Source organism: Hippopotamus amphibius, chromosome 8 (genome assembly GCF_030028045.1).
Source record: "Hippopotamus amphibius kiboko isolate mHipAmp2 chromosome 8, mHipAmp2.hap2, whole genome shotgun sequence".
Taxonomy (NCBI): domain Eukaryota; kingdom Metazoa; phylum Chordata; class Mammalia; order Artiodactyla; family Hippopotamidae; genus Hippopotamus; species Hippopotamus amphibius.
The window spans coordinates 8,155,442-8,173,424 of NC_080193.1; the positions used below are offsets into that span (position 1 = coordinate 8,155,442).

At 54.4% G+C, this 17,983-nt stretch overlaps 1 protein-coding gene across 7 annotated transcripts in view; it reads right to left on the reverse strand.

Annotated features, from left to right (window-relative positions):
- The window catches only part of KIAA1671 (KIAA1671 ortholog), a 186,227-nt gene that overhangs the window by 13,517 nt on the left and 154,727 nt on the right, over positions 1 to 17,983 (reverse strand). For all 7 annotated transcript variants that reach the window (XM_057745207.1, XM_057745209.1, XM_057745211.1 and 4 more), the window contains 2 exons: positions 4,156 to 4,274; positions 1,058 to 1,313 (listed from right to left, as the gene is read on the reverse strand). In XM_057745207.1, the coding sequence (XP_057601190.1) occupies positions 1,058 to 1,313; positions 4,156 to 4,274 (375 nt within the window). The remainder of the gene's footprint in view (positions 1 to 1,057; positions 1,314 to 4,155; positions 4,275 to 17,983) is intronic.

Genomic DNA, 17,983 nt, shown 5'->3' on the forward strand with positions numbered 1-17,983 from the left:
GTCTGTTTTGGGTTTTGCCTGATTTAGATGCTGCATCCTCAGGAGGGTGGGCAGGTAGCCCTATTCTCAGGGAAAGAGAATACGAAGACCCCTCAAGGGCTGAAAAGGACCACCTGCCTGACCCCTGCAGAGGGCCTGTGCTGCTCTGGAAGGGGCTGGGTGGGAGGCAGTTGGGTCTGGGCGGCCGGCAGCCTGGGGGGGTGGCTCTGCATGGGCCCTGGAAGACCTGAGTTCTGGGGGGTGCCCACGCCGGAGGGGGCTCCCCTGGCTCCAGGGACACAGTCCCACTTGGCAAGACCTTGGTGAGAACCCCCAGCAGAATCTGTCTCAGCAAAGTCCAGACTGCACGCCTGGATTTGCAGACCTCAGGCAGACTACCCCCTCACCCAGGAAGGAGCGAGGGGCCAGACGGCCTGCTTACCTAACAGGTGAGGGCTCAGCTCAGTTTTTTTTTTTTTTCTTCCCTTTTAGTTTTTTTTTTATTTTTAAAGCTCTTTATTGGAATATAATTGCTTTACACTATAGTGCCAGTTTTTGCTGTACAACGAAGTGAATGAGCTGTATTTATACATATACCCCCACATCTCCTCCCTCCCGTGACTCCCTCCCACCCTCCCTATCCCAGCCCTCTAAGGCATCACCCGTCATCGAGTTGATCTCCCCGTGTTACGCAGCAGCTTCCCAATAGCTATCTATTTTATATTTGCTAGTGTATATATGTCAATGCTACTCTCTCACTTCGTCCCAACAGCTCAGTTTTAATTTGAACACGTGTGACTGTATTCAAGGCTGTCAAGCGCCCTGTACTGGTTATGGGTGGGGTAAGGAAGCTAAGCCTCAGAGAGGGGAAGACATTTGCCCCAGGACACACAGCTGGTGCGTGGCAGGTCCAAGCAGACCACAGTCCCATCTCAGACTGCGTACCCTCTGCACCCACCAGAAGGGGCCCTGGTACACAGATTCTACCCAGGAAAGGGGTAATTCACTGGGAGATGCTAGCATGTCTCTTTAAGAAGAAATGACTGTTTCCAGCACATGCTCCCAGCAACTGACTTACATCGATAAAGGAGAAGTCGTCCACCCTCTTTTCGGGGCAGGTGTCTGGCGGGGGTGGCCCCTCCGTCCCATCAGTGGATTCCAGGTCCGTGCTGGATCGGTCCACGCTGGTGCTCCGCTGGTCCCTGGAGCAGTCGTGCTGGTCCCCGGCTGAGGTGGTCTCCGTTTGGGAGGACAGCGAGGACAAGCGGCTGCCAGGGGCCTGCTTCTGAGCCGACGCGGCACTGCTGTCTGGGGACGGGGACTCGGGGGCCAAGCTACAAGAACGGAAGGAAGGGAGGGAGGCGTGGTCAGGCAGGTTGTTTCAGACCTGAATTTCAAGGAAGGGAAGTGGCAGAAGGTAGGGTGTGCTTTATATGCCGGGAAACAAGAGACAGAACATCCCAGTTAGAATGACTCTGGGCCCAGCCAGGTGCTGTCTATGGTGCCCCTAGAACACCTGGACAGATGTGGAATGAGAGGAGTCAATCCTGTCCTGTTCAGGACCCTCGAACCCTGCGCTGTCCGATAGGGGCACCACTGGCCACATGTGGGCCACTGGGCCCTTGCAATGGGGCAGGTAAGGGCTGAGCTGGTCTGTGAGTACAAAGTACACACTGATTCCCAACACTTTGAGTGAAAAAAAAGAATATAAAATACTGTGTTAATAACTTTAGAGTGATTGCACTTAAAATCATAGTAGTTTGGGTCTATTGGGCTCAACAGAATATACTGTTAAAATGAATTTCACCTGTTTCTTTTTACTGTTCTGATGTGGCTACTAGAACGCTAAAACTGCACGTATGTCTCGAGTGTGCAGCTTGCACTGTGTTTCTGTTGGACAGAAACACAAGCCTGCGAGGACTGCCCTATAATCCTGCAACCTCCACAACCCTAGGAGGTAGGATTAACCTCATGAAATTAAATACCGACCTCGCTAAAGATGAGGAGACCGAGATGTGAGATGTGAAGTGGCTGGCCCAGAGGGGCAGACCTGACTCCAGAGCCCAGGTCCGTGACCCTCTCCTCGAATTTCTGCTCTTGACGATGTATGCCAAGTACCCCTTGGATAATTGGAACCACGCAGGACAGAAAGTTTGTAAATAAATCAAGCCATTAAATTAAAGAGGCTCCCTGCTCCCCTCTTAAAAAGATCCCAAAGTCAAGAGCACAGGAAAGTCTCACCCCAAGGAAGAGGGGGTGGGCACACCAGATACCACCTCCCAGATAGGAGGGTCTGCCTTGGAAGCCCCCCCAGGCTGCACCCTCGGGCAGAACCTTCAACCCAGGTGTACTGGTGTTTGACTGCGGGAGCACAGCCATGCTTTTTGTCAGCTCTGTGAGGATGTTATTACTTGGAAGAGGCAGGATGTTGGGGTGTGGGGTGGGATTGAGGCAAATCCACCAAAAATGAGGGAACTACCACAGAGGAGGCAGCAGGTGGCGCTGCTGCTCAGAACCGGGCACACAGCTGCTCCTGGGCCCTTTCTCGGAGGAGGAGCTGCAATGCCTCCGGAGGACAGGAGAGGGCGACGCCAGCCCACGGGGGAGATGCCAGGTCCCAGAGGGACAAGGGGCCTCCCAGGGTCACACAGCGACAGCAAAACCAGGACACCCAGGCGTCCAGGCTCGCAGTCCTGTGCTCCTGCAGGAGTGTCCTAGTGAAATCTAAGTAAGCTCATTAACTAAACATTATCACAGGTTAGGAAAGAAAACAAAAAGCCTCATGGGTACTGCAAGGAACCTGTGCTTCCCTTTTTCTTTTACTTACCCGTTTCCCATTCCATCATCCTCCACCCACCTTAAGGACCAATGACAGCTATGGGACGTGAGCCAGCAGAGGGCTGTGGCTGCTCCTGACTGGGGTGGGGGGCAGGGGAAGGAGTGGGGAGACCTGGGTCTGGGTCCAGCTCAGTCACTCACACACTGTATCCCTGGGCACGAAACCTACAGGTGACGAAACTGAGTCACACGCTGACAGCTGGTAAGTGGCCACACAGGGGTCGACCCAGGTCTCCCTGACGTGATCCTGCGGCCCCTGGGTGAGAAGGCGTGAGCTGAGAACATGGCAAGCCCACCCCCGGTGTCCACGAAGGCGCTACTGTGTTCGATCCCGCCCAAGGGTGGGAAGAAAAATTGCATTTTTAAGACAAAGACCGGGTGCAATGTATCAAGCTCCTGCTAAGTGCCGGGAAATATGCCAACTGCTACACAGGTGACCCTCCCGACAACTCCATGTGCCTCAAGTCTTTGCCTCTGCAAGATGGGGCAACAGGATTAAATATTGTTTCAGTGCTTAGAACAGCGCTTGGCCTGTCTGTTCAATATATCTTGGCTGCTTTTCTAATATAAGCATCATTCCCTTTCTATGGAGGAAGAGCATGGAATCTGACGAACATAATGAGTTTATCAGGACCCCACCGCCAGCGGGGGTGGGGCTGGAATTCACGCCCGCCTGCCTCCTGAATCCGCCTCTGCCACAGTCATGACAGCATTCCCTCCCGGCCAGGCTGACACCTGAGGGGCCCTACAAGCCACTAACAGTGGTGATACTAAACGCTGACCTAGCTTATAAAGCCGTATGTATCATATGCTCCTATATCTGTAAACACACAATACACATAGAAAAAAAGCACAGAAAGACTTACAATAAAAAACATAAACGAGGGTTATATCTGTGTGCTGGGTTTAGAGGCTGGTTTTCATTTTCTTTGTAATTTTTTTTTTTAATGGTGGCAAAACATGTAATATGAAATTTACCAGTAGCGGAGTTTCATGCATTCACAAGGTTGTGTGACTGTCACCGCTCCCCGGTTCCAGAACATCTTCACCTCTTCAGAAGGAAATCTGGTCCCTGTTTAGCAGTCACTTTCCCTCCCCCCTCCCCCCAGCCCCTGGCAACCACAAATCTACTTTCTGTCTCTATGGATTTGCCTCTTCTGGACATTTCATATATCATTCTAAAGTAATTTCTTTGTCCTTTCTAAATTTCTGTTTTATAAAAAGAATTGTTTGCTCTTATAGTTACAGACAAAACAGGTTCTACTTAGTAACAGAGAAATCAGGCGGCAGATGGGTCACCCCGACTCCTGCCCAGAGGCCCCGCCCCCCACACCCTACCTCTCCCGGCTCTGGTGCTGGTCCAGCCACGTCCCATACTGGCTGTCGGCTTCCTGCACGAGGGTGTCGGTGTCCTTGGCCTCAGGGGTCCGTCTGGAGAAACACTGCTTCAGCTGATCCTGCAAGGACAAGCCAGAGGTTTCTATGCGGGGAAAATGCTTGGAACCTGGTCCCGGCTGATACATCACTCAAACCCACCCCAGCTCCCTGCTGTTCTCGGGGCGGGGGGATCCAAGTGTCTGCGCTGGGCACTCGAGGGACCAACCGTCTGGGTCTGCCTAAGACATCGCAGGATGCAGGACTGTCGGTGCCAACGTCAGGCAAACTGGGATGAAGGGATCACCCTCCCGGGTCCTGTGTGGGTACCACCCTGCCCCTGGTCAAACGTCTCTCCATCTTCAGTGCTCCCAGGACTTATTCGCCTGGTTAGGACGCTCCCCCACCCATCCCCCGCCCCCAGACACCCACGGCCGCCCTGCTTCCGCCATCAGCATCGCCCAGCACAGCCTCCGGGGAGCACTTAACTTGTGCCTGGAGTCGACCGAGCCGTCTGCACGTCACCTCGCTGAGCTGCAGTCCCACAGCAATCCCATGGGGGGGGGCTCATTACAATCCCCGTTTTACAGATGAGAACACGGAGGCTCAGAGAGGTGCAGTGACACGCCCCCAGTCGAACAGCCAGTATGTGGGGAGGTGGGACTCAAACTGGGGCAGGGGGCTTGGACCACGAGTCCAAACTGGCAACCACTGTGCCCCACGCAGCCCGGATCCCCGGTTCTGTCACCACCTGCTGGTGAGGGTCCTGGTAACCACGGCACTGGCTGCAGAGCCCAGCCCGGTACCTGGCATGTGCTGGGCAGCCCACCGATCTCCAGGAAACGACCGAACTGCCGGCCTCCCTATCTTGTTCACTTGGCAAATTAAAAGCCCGCCCCAGTGATGACTACTGAACTGGCCGACGCACGGGCCTCTGTGTTACTGATCGGGGGGCGGCTGGAACACTCAAGGCAAACCCAAAACTCCAGCCCCCTGGGTGGCCATTGGGCAACAGCAATTCAAATGACCTTGGCTTCTGGGCTTTGAAAGATGTTCCCGGTCACCATCTCTTGATGACTTGGGGCCAGTGGAAGAGGAATACGGAGGGAGTTGGGGGTGACAGGGGGTGAGGAGGTGAGGGCAACTTGGCCCCCAATTCCAGAGACACCAATACGAAGGAGGCTCTCACTGCTTGTGTTCCATCTGGGGTCAGGAGGCGTACTCCGCTGGGATGTGCTTCGGAGCATGTATCTGCTGCTCAAAATCCTCCCAGGGCTCCCTACTGTCCTCCTGCTGAGATCCAACACCCCTTGTAACAAAGCCCCAACTTCCTGTGCAGTCCCATCTCCTACCCCTGCCCCAAACGGACCCTCATCCCACCCACGGAGACCTCCTCAGCACATCCCACGCAAGCCTCATCTTTCAGCCTCTGTGCCTCTGCTCTTCCTGTTCACCCTTCCCACCCAAAGCCACTGCAACAACCCACAAGGATCTTGCCTTCCCCTGCACTCTCCCTGCCTATTCTGGACTCACTGTTGTGCCAGATGAAGTTGGACATATACGTTATTTACCCAACAGAGACCTACTGAGCACCTACCACGTGCCAGGCACTGGGGAACCAGGGGTGGGGTCACTACACAGATTCTGTAACTCCACCGAGGCAGCCCGTAAGATCGGACACTCTGTCACCTTTATTCCCCGCACGGAGCCTGCCTGGCACCCAGTAGGTGCTCAGTGGAGGTGGGCAGACTGTCCTTGAGTAGCTTATCTTCCTCCCAGTGGGAAGCACGTCTCCTCACTGCTTCTACGGAGCCATCCTTCCCAGAAGAGCAAGCACGTGTGGTCCTGCAGAATAAGCACGCATCTCGGGGGAAAAAGCTTTGCTGTGCGACCTCAGGGCTCCAGTCTCCCTCTCTGAGGCACAGAGACGTGGCAAGGACACCAATGAGAGGACCCACACGACAGCTCCTAGGCAGGACCTGGCATTCAGGAAATACCCAATAAATGCCCAGCTCGTTCCTCATTTTCTTTCTCTCACCTTTTGGGGACACGTGTGTACCCCATGATGTTCAGGGGGATGCTGCAGGTGAGGGGTGAGCCAGGACCCCCAGGAAACAGAATAAACCCCTCAGCTGCCTGTGGTAAACAGCCACACTCACACACCCGAACGCCACTGCCTGTCGATGCCTTTCCTCGTGCTAGTTACCAAAATCACACGTGCTCGTCGCAAAACATTTAGAAATTATAGAAGAGTACAAAGAACAATATTTAAAAGTCACCCGTCACCCAGTGATCGCATTCTGCCATAGTCCTGCCCCGCATTTCCCGTGGGTCAGCTCATTTACAGCGTCATCGTTAATGGCTAAAGAAGATCCCGCGGCCCGGACACAGCACTGTTCCTTCAATCAATCCCCAGGCGTCGTGGCATTTAGGTTGGTATTCCCTGTTATAACCAATCACACGGTGAACATCCTTGGGGCTGAAATGACACATCTCTGATGATCCCCACAGGAGAACTCCCTGGGCAGAGAATCGCAGGGTCGAGGGGTAGCACACGCGAGCCAGTCTCTCACACTGCAAGCCCCCCGCAGTATCTGGGGGTGGCTGTTAGCATGCTTGAGCGATGAGGTCAGTCCCCAGTTGGGGAAACTCGGATGTTTTTGCCTCGAAAGGTCACCCGACACGGTCAGATGCCCGGCACCCTTAAGAAAATTCCCCGGAATGGAAGTGGTCATCTGAGCGTGCTCCCAGCGGCCGACTGCTTTCCAAGATGTCACAGAATCACCCACTCCCTAACGTAACCTCCCAACGTGGGTCCGATTCAGAGGCCAGAGGTCGGGGCCTGGGGGGCTGCTTCTGATGGACTCGACATCCTTGTCCCCAGCAGTCTGCAGGTGGCGGCAAGGTGGAGGCTGGGCCCGTGCCCTCAGGGACAGCTTACAGCTCGGGCTGGGAAGGAGGACTGCGGTCTCTGCTCTGCCCCAGCTGGGTGGCCTGGCTGAGCGGCTCTGCCCATCCAAGCCTCAGTTTCCTCAGTGGGAAAACAAGGGTTGTTCTGAGGTTTCAGGGAGATAAGCCCTGGAACGCGTTCCGTCCAGTGCCTGGCACGTAACAGGTGCTCAGCAGACAGAAACTGATGTGATCAGAACCAGGTTCACGGCCCTTCCCGGAGTCAGGCAGGGGGACGGACCCTTGGCAAAGTGTGATCCTTCGCGGGTCTTCAGAACCCCCAAGAGGTGGGGATCTCTCGGTGCTGAGTGATGGAGGAAGCGATCTGCAGGTGGGGGCGGGGGGCCCCCGGAAATTAGAACATCAAGTTCTCAAGGATGCTTCGGGTGGAATCAGGGCAGGAGGCAGGGGAATGCTTCCTGACCTGCTTCGGGAGGCTCTGGGCAGCAGGCTGGGTGGCGGGGGTGGGGGAGGAGGGACATGGCGCTCAGCACAAATGCTCTGGCTTCCGCGCATTCCCATGTGGGGGCCCCGCCGCAGAGGTTTAGGAGTCACGCTCAGGGATCTGGAACCCCCGCAGGCAGGGGTGGAGGTCTCCCTCTACCTCCCCCTAAAGCCAGACTCGGGCATCTGGACGGCAGCAACCGTGACTCCTCTGTCACTCTCACCCCCTGTCGGATCAATACCCAAGCCCCTCAAAGTCTCTATCGGGAAAATTCCGTCCAATCTCGGCCAGCTCTGGGGTCCCCCTGCCTCCCTCACCTCAGGCCCCTCCCGTATATTTTCTTCCCGTTACACTTTCCAAAACTGAAATCTAAGCCTGCAGGGTTCTGCTCAAAACCCTTCAGCAGCTCCCCAGGGTCAAGTCCAAACACCACAAGGACGGCTGGTGGGACCCTCATTACTGGGACTCTTTCCCCACCATCCCTTGTCCTTCCTCCATCCCCAGGCCCTCCCAGCCCCTCCCACTGGCTGCTCCAGCCCCCTTTCCTCTCCTCACATTCCTTAGTTGGCTCTGCCTCACCTCCAGACCTGCTGGAGCAGCCACCACCTCCTGGCTATCGTCCAGATTTCAGCTGCCCTGGCTCTTCCTCCAGGAAGCCTTCCCTGAACTCCCCCTTACCCAAGACTGGCTTAGGAGCCCCCAGCTTGCACTGTTCCCTAGATCTCAAGTCTCTATCCCTGTGCTGTCCAATACTATAGCTGCTAGCCACGTATGGCTATTTAAATTTCATTTAAATTAATTCAAATTTAAAAAATATGAAGAATCAAGTTCCTCAATGGCTCTAGCTGCATTTCAAGGGCTCCACGTGTGGCTACCATACCGAACAGCACGGACAGAGGACATTTCCATCATGGCAGAAAGTTTTTGGTGAAGAGCACTTCTGTAGAACTTCCCACAATATATTCATTACGATTGACCTGTTTCTTTTCAGTCTCCCTTGGATGAGTACTGCTTCTGCAGCCAGATGTCTGCATATGAGTCCAGGCTCCATCACATTGATCCTGTATTCCAGCTGTGTGACCTCAGGCAAGTTACTTAACCTCTCTGTGCCTCAATGTCCAGATAAAGCAGATGTTAAGTATTTGGTTGAATGCCATCTCGGTCACTGCATTTTAAAACAGAACCCCCAAATCTGGAGTACTCCAGGGGTTAGGATCATCTAAGGGAATTGATCTTGTAACTGATGCTCAAGGAAGCAAGCTGTTTGTCAGCACTTCCCCAACTAGCATCCTCGTAACCTTGAGTGCGCTGCAAATAATTCACGTCTTGTCACTGTGGCAGACCCTGGTGGCTCAGCAAATCAGCAAGGCTCGATCGTCACTCCCAGGGTTATGAGGCCTCAAGATCAACCCCAGAGAGGGCCCAAAATTCTTCTAAAACTTTCTGAAAGTCAGGTTTTTAAATTAGCTTTAAGGCAGAGTATTCTTCCAAATCAGTTTTGCCTCTCAGGCTGCTGCTATAAAAGCCCTCACTGTCTGCAGACGAGTAGATACCTACAGATGGTTTGAAAATACATGATAGATAAAGAGAAGAGTTGTCTGAGGAGCACACGGGTCCTAACTAGTCCCCCATTTCGGTCACGGGCAGGACTTTTCTTTGACGTGCACCCCCAATGGATATCAACTAGCCACAATTCAAATTTTTGCTGTCATCTGTCACGCGAAGGCATCACATCTTGACATTTAGATCCTCGAGGGCCCTGAGTCCATTCAGCGGGCCCTTTTCAGGTGATAAACTTTTTCGGATGATAAACTCAGAGGCAGGGATTGCTCACAGTTAGAGGGAGAGCCAGCAGGCCTGGAACCCAGGTTTCTGGGCTCCTGCCAGCCCCCAACCTTTTCCAGGATGCTTCACGAGGCTCAGATGAGGAAATGTACATTAAAATGCTCTAAAAAAGCCTCGAGACCTTGGCGGGTTTAAAAACCCCTTGCTCGGACTAGCACACCAAGCCCCCATCTGGTGGTGGGTGAAAATCCTGGACCCTCATCTCACAGGCAAACACGACTGCCTCGGCCCAGGACCTAAAAAAGGACAGCTTCCCAACACCCAGGCTGGGGACACCAGCCTGACAGACACCTCTGAGGGCTGCGTTTACACAAGCAGCAACACACGTCCTGAAATTCAAAACGTGCATACCCCGACTCAGCAACTTCAGTTCCAGAAATTTAGCTCAAGAAAACCATTAGACGTGCTCACCGAGATCTATGAACACGGACGCGTCCCCAGGGGAGAGCAAAGATTGCAAAATATCTGACGTAGCCCTGGAAGACACTGGAATTGTCCTAAGGCCTCAGTTAAGACGGGGATCGGTGAAATATAATACGACGTGTCCACACGACGGAATGGACACAGCCAAGGAAAATCATGCTCAGGAGGAACGTTTCCTGTCACCGAAAGACGTCTGCCCTATACTAGCAAACGGTATCCGTAAAAAAAGGTAGCAGAACAGCACGTGTGTTGTGATACCAGACTTGTAAAAGCAAACATGTCAATGCGTGTGAGAAAAAGCAAAGGACATCTCGAGACGTTTCCACAGAAAGCTGCCACCCGTGGCACTGTCTGTGGTGAGGAGGTGGACTGTCTTTCTGCTATTGAGGATGATTTTAGTCACTGTCCACACCTGTGATTTTTTATCCCAATGTCATCGGACGATAAAACTAACTAAAATGAATTAAATCGCTCCTCCAACACTACCACATTACAGCACACATCACGAACGAAGAACGGATCCGAAGGGGGGATCTTCGTCTGCTCGGCTCCGTTGGAGCCAGCAGATAATAAATATTTTGGGCTTTGTGGGCCATGGGGTCTCCGTCCCAGTTTCAGCTTTGCTCTTGTTCCCGTGTCCGCAGCACAGTGTCTGTGTTCCCATAAAACTTTATTTAGAAAACGGGCAGCTGGCTGGGCGGTTGGCTGATCCCTGATCTATACCCTCTAGACTGTCACAGCGGCGTGACAGTGGGGACGCGCTCATCCACTGCTGCACCCCAGCTCTTAAGAACCACGCCAGGCCTGGAGCACTTGTTGAATGAATATTTGCCGGAGGAATATGTTTCTGAAAATAACTTCTTTGCGCTGAGTAAGGTGTGAGCTCCTTACCAGAAAAGGCCATGTCGTTAGGGAGGGGGTGAGGAAGAGAGGAAATATTAACGCCTGTGTGTATTTCGGGGTGTCTGACACATCTGCCTAGGAAAGAGGCCTGAGTCAGGATGGCACGCGGTGGCCCGCGGCTGACGGGGCAGATCTGAGCAATTCCAGACCTGCGTCCCCCTCCGCCCTCTGCAACTGGACACTCTCAGCTGTGCAGGGTGCTCTAGGGTCATGGGGCCCAGGGTGGCAGGGGTGACAGCGGCTCTGTCCCATGCCCCCGGGGGCCTGGTGGCACCTCCCCGCCTTGTGCCCAGGTCAGACTTGCACAGTGGCTGAGCCGTGACAGTAACAGTAATATCGAGGGCTAACACCGCTGCGAGCGCTGCTGACTGTGGAGGCCTTTCACTCGGCCCTATGTTGTAGGCGCCCTCGTGGACCCATTTTACAGGGGAGGGGACCGAGGCCCAGCGAGGGGACCTGACACGCCCTAGGTCACACAGTCAGCTGGTGGTGGAGCTGGGATTTGAACTCAGGTTTGCTTGACACCCAAGTCCTAAAATATTCCCCCAAACTGGTGCATCCTCCCAGCTCCAGCTTGACATGGAGAGCTTTGTGGGGCCTTCAATGACCATTTCACAGATGGGAAAATTGAGGGCCAGAGAAGGGAAAGGATGCCCGGCCAGGCCTAGAATCTAGGTGTCCTGACTCCCTGGCCTGTGCGTGGTCACTGCAGTGCATCCCCGGCTGCACCCAGGGTAGGGAGGGGAGAAGGCGGGGGGCTGCAGGCCAAGGATGGGCCAGTCCCCCATGTGTCTCCCATCCACCCCGTACCCCCACTCCGGGCTCTCATCTCAAGGGCACTGTCTGTCCTTCTGCGGCCTGTGGGCCCGGATGTCCAGTGCCCACTCCCCTGGCCTCCTCTTCTCACCCTCTCCCCTAAGCCCCTGCGCCTTCACAGCACAAGCCTGTGCCCCAGCTGTTCACTGGTTAAGGACCACCTCCTTCACACCGCACAGCAAATGGCAGTGCCTTGGAGAGGCGTCCCCACCCGAGCCTACATCCTTGTCCTGTCCCTCCGATCCCTGGCCTCGGCTGGGGGTTCTCAGCCCTTGGACGGTTCCTTGGATACCTGTTCCTCCCAGGACACACAATCTCCAAGAGGGGAGAGCTGCGTCTCGTCACCATTGGACTCTCAGGGCTTAGTTACAGCACCTGGTGCAGAGTAAGTGCTCACTGAATAGGGAGGAAGGAGGGAGGGAAGGTGGGGAGGAACGAAAAAAAGAAAAAGCAAGGAAGGGAGAACACGGTAAGGCAGTCAGGACAGAAGGAAATGGGCAGGAACAGGGCAGGACGGAGCCCTCAGAACGCTCTCCCGATGCTGCCAGCAAAAACCCGTACGCTGTCCCCTCCCCGTGGACTTGGGTCCCAGCTAGGAGGCTTCGGGGCACCTGATGGGCTTCTGGGAGTCCACAGTGTCACCTCAGGCGGCAGGACAAGCCGGGGGGCGGCAGGACATCGCGCCCGCCCGATGGTAGGGGGTGGTGCTTCCCAGGGAAGCCACAGTTTCTGACCCCTCTCAGTGGGCTCTGGGAACAACAGTGCAGTCTGGCCAGGTGTGGCTAGGTGTGGCCAGGTGTCGTCAGGTATAGCCAGGTGTGGCCGTGTGCGGCACACTGTGGTGGCTTGGATGGGGGTGCAGCCAAGACAGAGAGCAAGACAGAAACGGGGAGAACACAACCCGGACTGGGAGACACGTGGAGGTGGGCACAGGGAGAGAGGCGCGCGGGTCTAGAGGGACAGACAGGTGGAGGAGGGTGAGTCCTGGGCCTCGGGGACGGGGCTGGACCGGTCCAGCCGGATGGCGATGGCAGCGCTGTGGCTCCGCCCACAGGAACACACCTGTTCCTGGACTGTGTCCCCTGACCCGTCGTGGTGGGCACAGGTGCCAGGCTCAGCGCTGGCTCCCTCTCTGGATGGCCCAGAGCAAGGCCCCCACCTCTCTGAGCCTCCGTTTCCTCTCTTGGTGACTTTGTGGCCAGGGACGGCAGGTCTCAGCCGCTTGATGGTGTCCGGAGCTCACCACACCGGCCTGTGTGAACTGTTGGATGCTTCCTGGTGATGAGGGCTTGGTTTGTTCCCCTTTAAACAAGTTTGGAAGGTTCACACCCTTGCTGGGTTTGCTCACCTTGACTAAAATCAGTTTTTATAAACACCCTGTGGAGAAGCTAGCAGTGCCTGGTGATTAGCAACGGAAAGTACAAACTTCTAGGTTGCAGGTGGGAAATGAACCTACCTCGGGGCTCTGACAAGTTGGAGGTGGGGCAGGCTCTGAGATTGGGCAGACCATGGCAAATCCAGCTCTGCTTTTCGGCAGCTGTGAGCAAACCTCTCAAAAACCTCAACTTTCCCATCTGTAAAATGGGGATGGGGAGGGTGCTTGGGGCATTGGGGGGATTTTGTAAAACGTCTGGTGAACTTGGTGTACCCCCCCAAAAATAATAAATAAATAAAATTATAAATTAAAAAAAAAAAAAAAAGTCTGGTGAGAGCTGCACACACCCGGCATACAGTAAGTGCCAAATAGATTCCAGTTGCGATGACAATGAGGATGATGATGGTGACATCCAACGTTTAGTTCCCTGAAGCACATCATTCAAACAGACACTCTGACAAGGAGGCCTGACAGCCCTGTTGTTCAGCTGAGAGCAAAGGGGCTGCCTTAACCAGATCCCTCAATATCTCCCCTGACCCGGACATCGTCAGCTGCTCCCCTCTGTCATTGAGGGAACTGGACCCCAGCACACCTGCCCCCTCCAGGGCCAAGCTGGGCACGCAGGCTGCAAAATGACAGCTCTGGCAGAGACATGAGAGACGCATGGGGCCAGTGTGTCACCTAAAGTGACGGGAACACACGTTGGCAGCTGGTCCTCAGGAGGCGTGCCTGGTTCCGGCGGGGAGTGCCCCGCAGGGCCTGGTCGGGGGGCTTCCTGGCTCTTCCGACAGCCTCCACCTCTGAGTCTATAAACAGAAAGGACAGCTGGGCTGGGGGGCCCAGGCTCCCCTCGGGCTCGGGGGCGGGGTCTCCCAGACTCCAGAAGCCCGGTGGGCACCCTGTGCTCTGGGTGTTAGAGGTGGGCAAGGAGGCAATAAAAGTAGTAACGACAGGGAACATGTAAAGAGCACCCACCGCGCGCCTGGCACCGACTCAGATTTCCTCTGTGCACCGTCTAGTTTAAGTCCCAGAGCAGATGCTTTAAGAAGCCCATTCCACAGATGCACAGGAATAAGAGGGGACACTGATACGACCCTTCCTGCATGCCAAGCTGCTGCAATTAGTCCTCCCAACAACCCTAAGAGGCGGGCACCACGCATTACCCCCACTTTCCAGATGAGAAGACCGAGGCACAGGGAGGTGAAGTGACTCGCCTTAGGTCGCAGGAGTGAGTGAAGGAGCCCGATTCAAACACAGAGGGTTCCGAGTCTATGGCCAGTTACTCCCCATTCTACCAATTCTGCTGTCACTGCACCCAGGAAACGCCCCCCTGGGAGACTTCCTGGTACCATCGGTCAGCCGCTGGCCAGTGCTGGCCCCAGGTCTGCCTGGAATGTGTCCCTGAAACACCGCTCAGGCATCAGCTCCTCCAAGAAGCCTCTCCTGACTGCCTCTATCCACAGTGGGCCTGGGTCTCTCCTTGGGATGATAGAGACCCCTGTGCACAGCTCATCATACAACGTATTGTGCCGGGCTGTGCTTACTGTTTGTTTGTCGGTCTGCTCCAGACTGTGAGCTCCCTGAGGGCAGGCACGGGGATCTGTCCACCCTCAAACCCTGGCACCAAGTTAAGAGACAGCACGGTGGTCAGGGGAGCAGTTGCCAATGGACGGATGCATGAATGAATGAACGCAAATGAGTGAGTGAGTGAAGGACGGAATCAGTGAGTGAACGACCCCCAGATGACCCCCAGACTGCTCTCGCATGTCTATGAACAATATCACTGTCTACTTAAAGACTCTTGATACATCCCAGGACCGTCTGTTTTTATATATGCCCCTAAGTTTTAATTTTTGTTACTTTTTAAAAAACAAATCTCTATACACCAACAATGAAAAAGCAGAAAGAGAAATTAAGGAAACACTCCCATTTACCACTGCCAACAAAATCAATAAAATACCTAGGAGTATTCTGCCCAAGGAGGCAAAAGACCTGTATGCAGAAAACTGTAAGACACTGATGAAAGAAATCAAAGACGACACAAGTCTAAAGTTCTGTTAATAAAAGGTCTACAGTCCTAAGGTTAAGATGAGCCCAGAGAAAAGGGAATTTGTTTTTCTTTTTAATGAGTTTCTGTATTTGAAAATTATGGAACAACTACAGCATGGAATCCTCTTTAACTGTTGAAAGGAATGGGGAAGATGTACGTGTGCTGATAGGGAGTGACTTCCCAGACACACTGTCACGTGCATAAGGCAAGGCTGGAAGCAACAGGTGGAGTGAGGAAAAATACACACGTAAATATCTGAAGATGCACAGAATATGTGAGAAGGACACAGGAAAACTGTCATCACACTTGTCTCTGGGAGGGGAACCGAGCGACGCGGGAGGGGGAGAGAGGGAGACATGGTTTTAAAATTCTACCTCTTTTCGTATTTTGTAACATTTGCGGTTGGTACTTTTTAAAAATAAATGTTAAAAATGTACGATTCTATGTACATATAGAATTCTTTCATGTTTCCTAGCATCTCCTCTTCATGGGATCTGCTCCCACCCACCCTGACTTGGCTCCTCCTGGAGGGATTCTTAAAACAGTCTCAGCCAAATTTGACTCTTTTTTTTTTTTTTTTTTGAAACATCACGTGTCAACACATCTCTCTCATGCTTATTTCAGGCGAGGGCTTAACGTGTCAGGCGACAGAACTGCGGCCTTGACGGGTATAGGTGTGAACCTGGGGGGGAGGCGGGGAGCTGGTGTGTCTCTCCTGCCACTGCCTCGGGACCCCAAATCCTCCAGCATCTCTCCCAGGCAGGACACACCCACCACCTCCGCCACGATCTGTAGCTGTGGGCACACTGCAATGTTGCAACACTGCTCCATCACCCCTACTTCTAGTGATTCGCCAAGAGAGATGGGCACACGTGCGCGCACACACACACACACACAGATGCACACGCACAAATATACACGTATGCAAATTTACACACAAATACACGTACACAAAAAACACAAATGCACACAACACACGGAACACAGAGACAACACACACATACACAATAAACACAGACATAAAACACACAGACACATGAATATGCACACACAACTCCCACACCCAAGGAGGTTCTCAGCAGCAGCACACGCAACCCAGCTGCCTTTCTGTAAGGGCACCTGTAAACAGGTTTCTCTCTGCAAGGAACTCTGTGCTGCCAACGAAAACATAAAGTAGAATTTTAAGTGCTGATATGGAAAGACGTCAGAGCTATTATAGAAACTTTACTATGAGCAAGGGCCGCACGATCCCACCTTAGATCACCCCCTTGGTCATCCGGGGCCCCATGATTCATAATTTCCTATCCCAGGTACCCAAAGTACTCCGGGGCACCAGGCAGAAGCGGAGGAGTGTGCGCACAGGGGGTCAGGAGCGGCGGGTGACAGAGGACACCTGACATGGCCCAGGCCTTGAAAAGTGGGGCAGATCGAACAGGTGGGGGAGAATGGAGAAGGCAGTGCAGGTGACAAAACAGCCTGGGGAAAGGTGGCGTGAAATGCCATCTTCACTAGCAGCAGGCTATGCTGGGGACCGGACAGCCCGTCCCCTCCACCCTGCGGAGCAGCCCTGCAGGGGAGGCCCAAGGACTCACGGCGAGGAGAAAGGGCTGGTCTGCAGAGATGGCACAGAGCACAGACCGGGCGCCTCTTCGCCTGGGTGGGGGCAGGGCGGGCATGGGGCCGAGGCTGGGAGCTCTCTGCTGTCGATGGGTCTGGCAACTCCCTTGTTCATGAGCACCCAGCCCCGGCAAAGGAGGAGAACCAGCTGGGCTGACATTCCATCCCCGAGGACAGAGCCAAGGGCCCTGTTTCCCTCCTGGTGCCCAGCCCAGCCTGTGGTTTTGTTCAGAGACCCTGCCCAGGGTCCAGGGTACCGCCTGTTCTAACTCACAGCTCTAGCCACCCCTGCTTCCCAGTCCAGCCCTGGGAAGCCAGAGAGGCCCTAGAAAATGCTGGGTGGATGGTGTCGCTTTGGCCAACTCTCAGCAGCACCCAAGTTGGGGCGTAACTGCCTGCTGCAGGGTCCTGTCCGCTCACCACGCGGCTCACTGGGTCACAAGTGGGTGAGATGGCGCCGAAGCTTCCGTCTTAAGCTCCAGGATGTGGGGCCCAGTCCCCACGCACCACTCCAGGCCAGCTTACTTCTGGCTGCTGGCCAAGCCCAGAGACATGTCCAGACACTGCACGTTGGTCAAAGCCTACGAACAAAACCACAGACCCACGTGGAAGGAGCTGGTGTCCATGCAAGCTTTGGGGCATGCTGGAAAAGCCCCAGGCATCCTTGGGGCCAGGACCCACTTAGCGGGACGTGCTCAATGTGAAGACAGCACCCAGGCACGGGACCCTGGGCGCCCAACACTCGGGCACTTTGGCTCATCCCGGGTGAGCACGGACCACGGCCAGGTGCTGAGAAACGCACTTTACTGCATCAGCCCCCAAAGGGTCCTCCCACCGACCTGTCAAGTGGGTTTTAGTGTCACCGCTCCGCAGTCCCGGACCCGTAACCCAGGGGCCAGAGGCATTCTAATTCAGATTTTAGAAAGGCAACAAGCGAGTGCACATACTGTGTATTGGGAGGAACCCCCAGAGGGATCTAGAGGAGGGTTTCCCAACCTGAGTGCTTTGGCGTGTTGCCTGGGGCTGTCGCTGTGCACTGGAGGAGGCTAGCGGCCTTCCTGGTCTGTACCCACTGATGCCAGTAGCCACCCCCTCGCCACAGCCGTGACAACCCAATGCCTCCAGGCATTGCCAAATGTCCCTGGGGCGGGGCGGGGCGGGGCGGGGGAGGGGGGGCAAAGTCGCGCCTGGTTGAGAATTACTGGTCTAGGTCATGCATTCTCTACAGGAACGATACGGTCCCTAAGGGGGTGAAAGTTGGTTCTTGGAGGGGGGGCCTTATTTGCACAGATATGCATGCAGTCCACGTACAGATATACAATATCAACTATGATATGAAAATTTCATGGAAAGGCAATTCAGAAAAAGT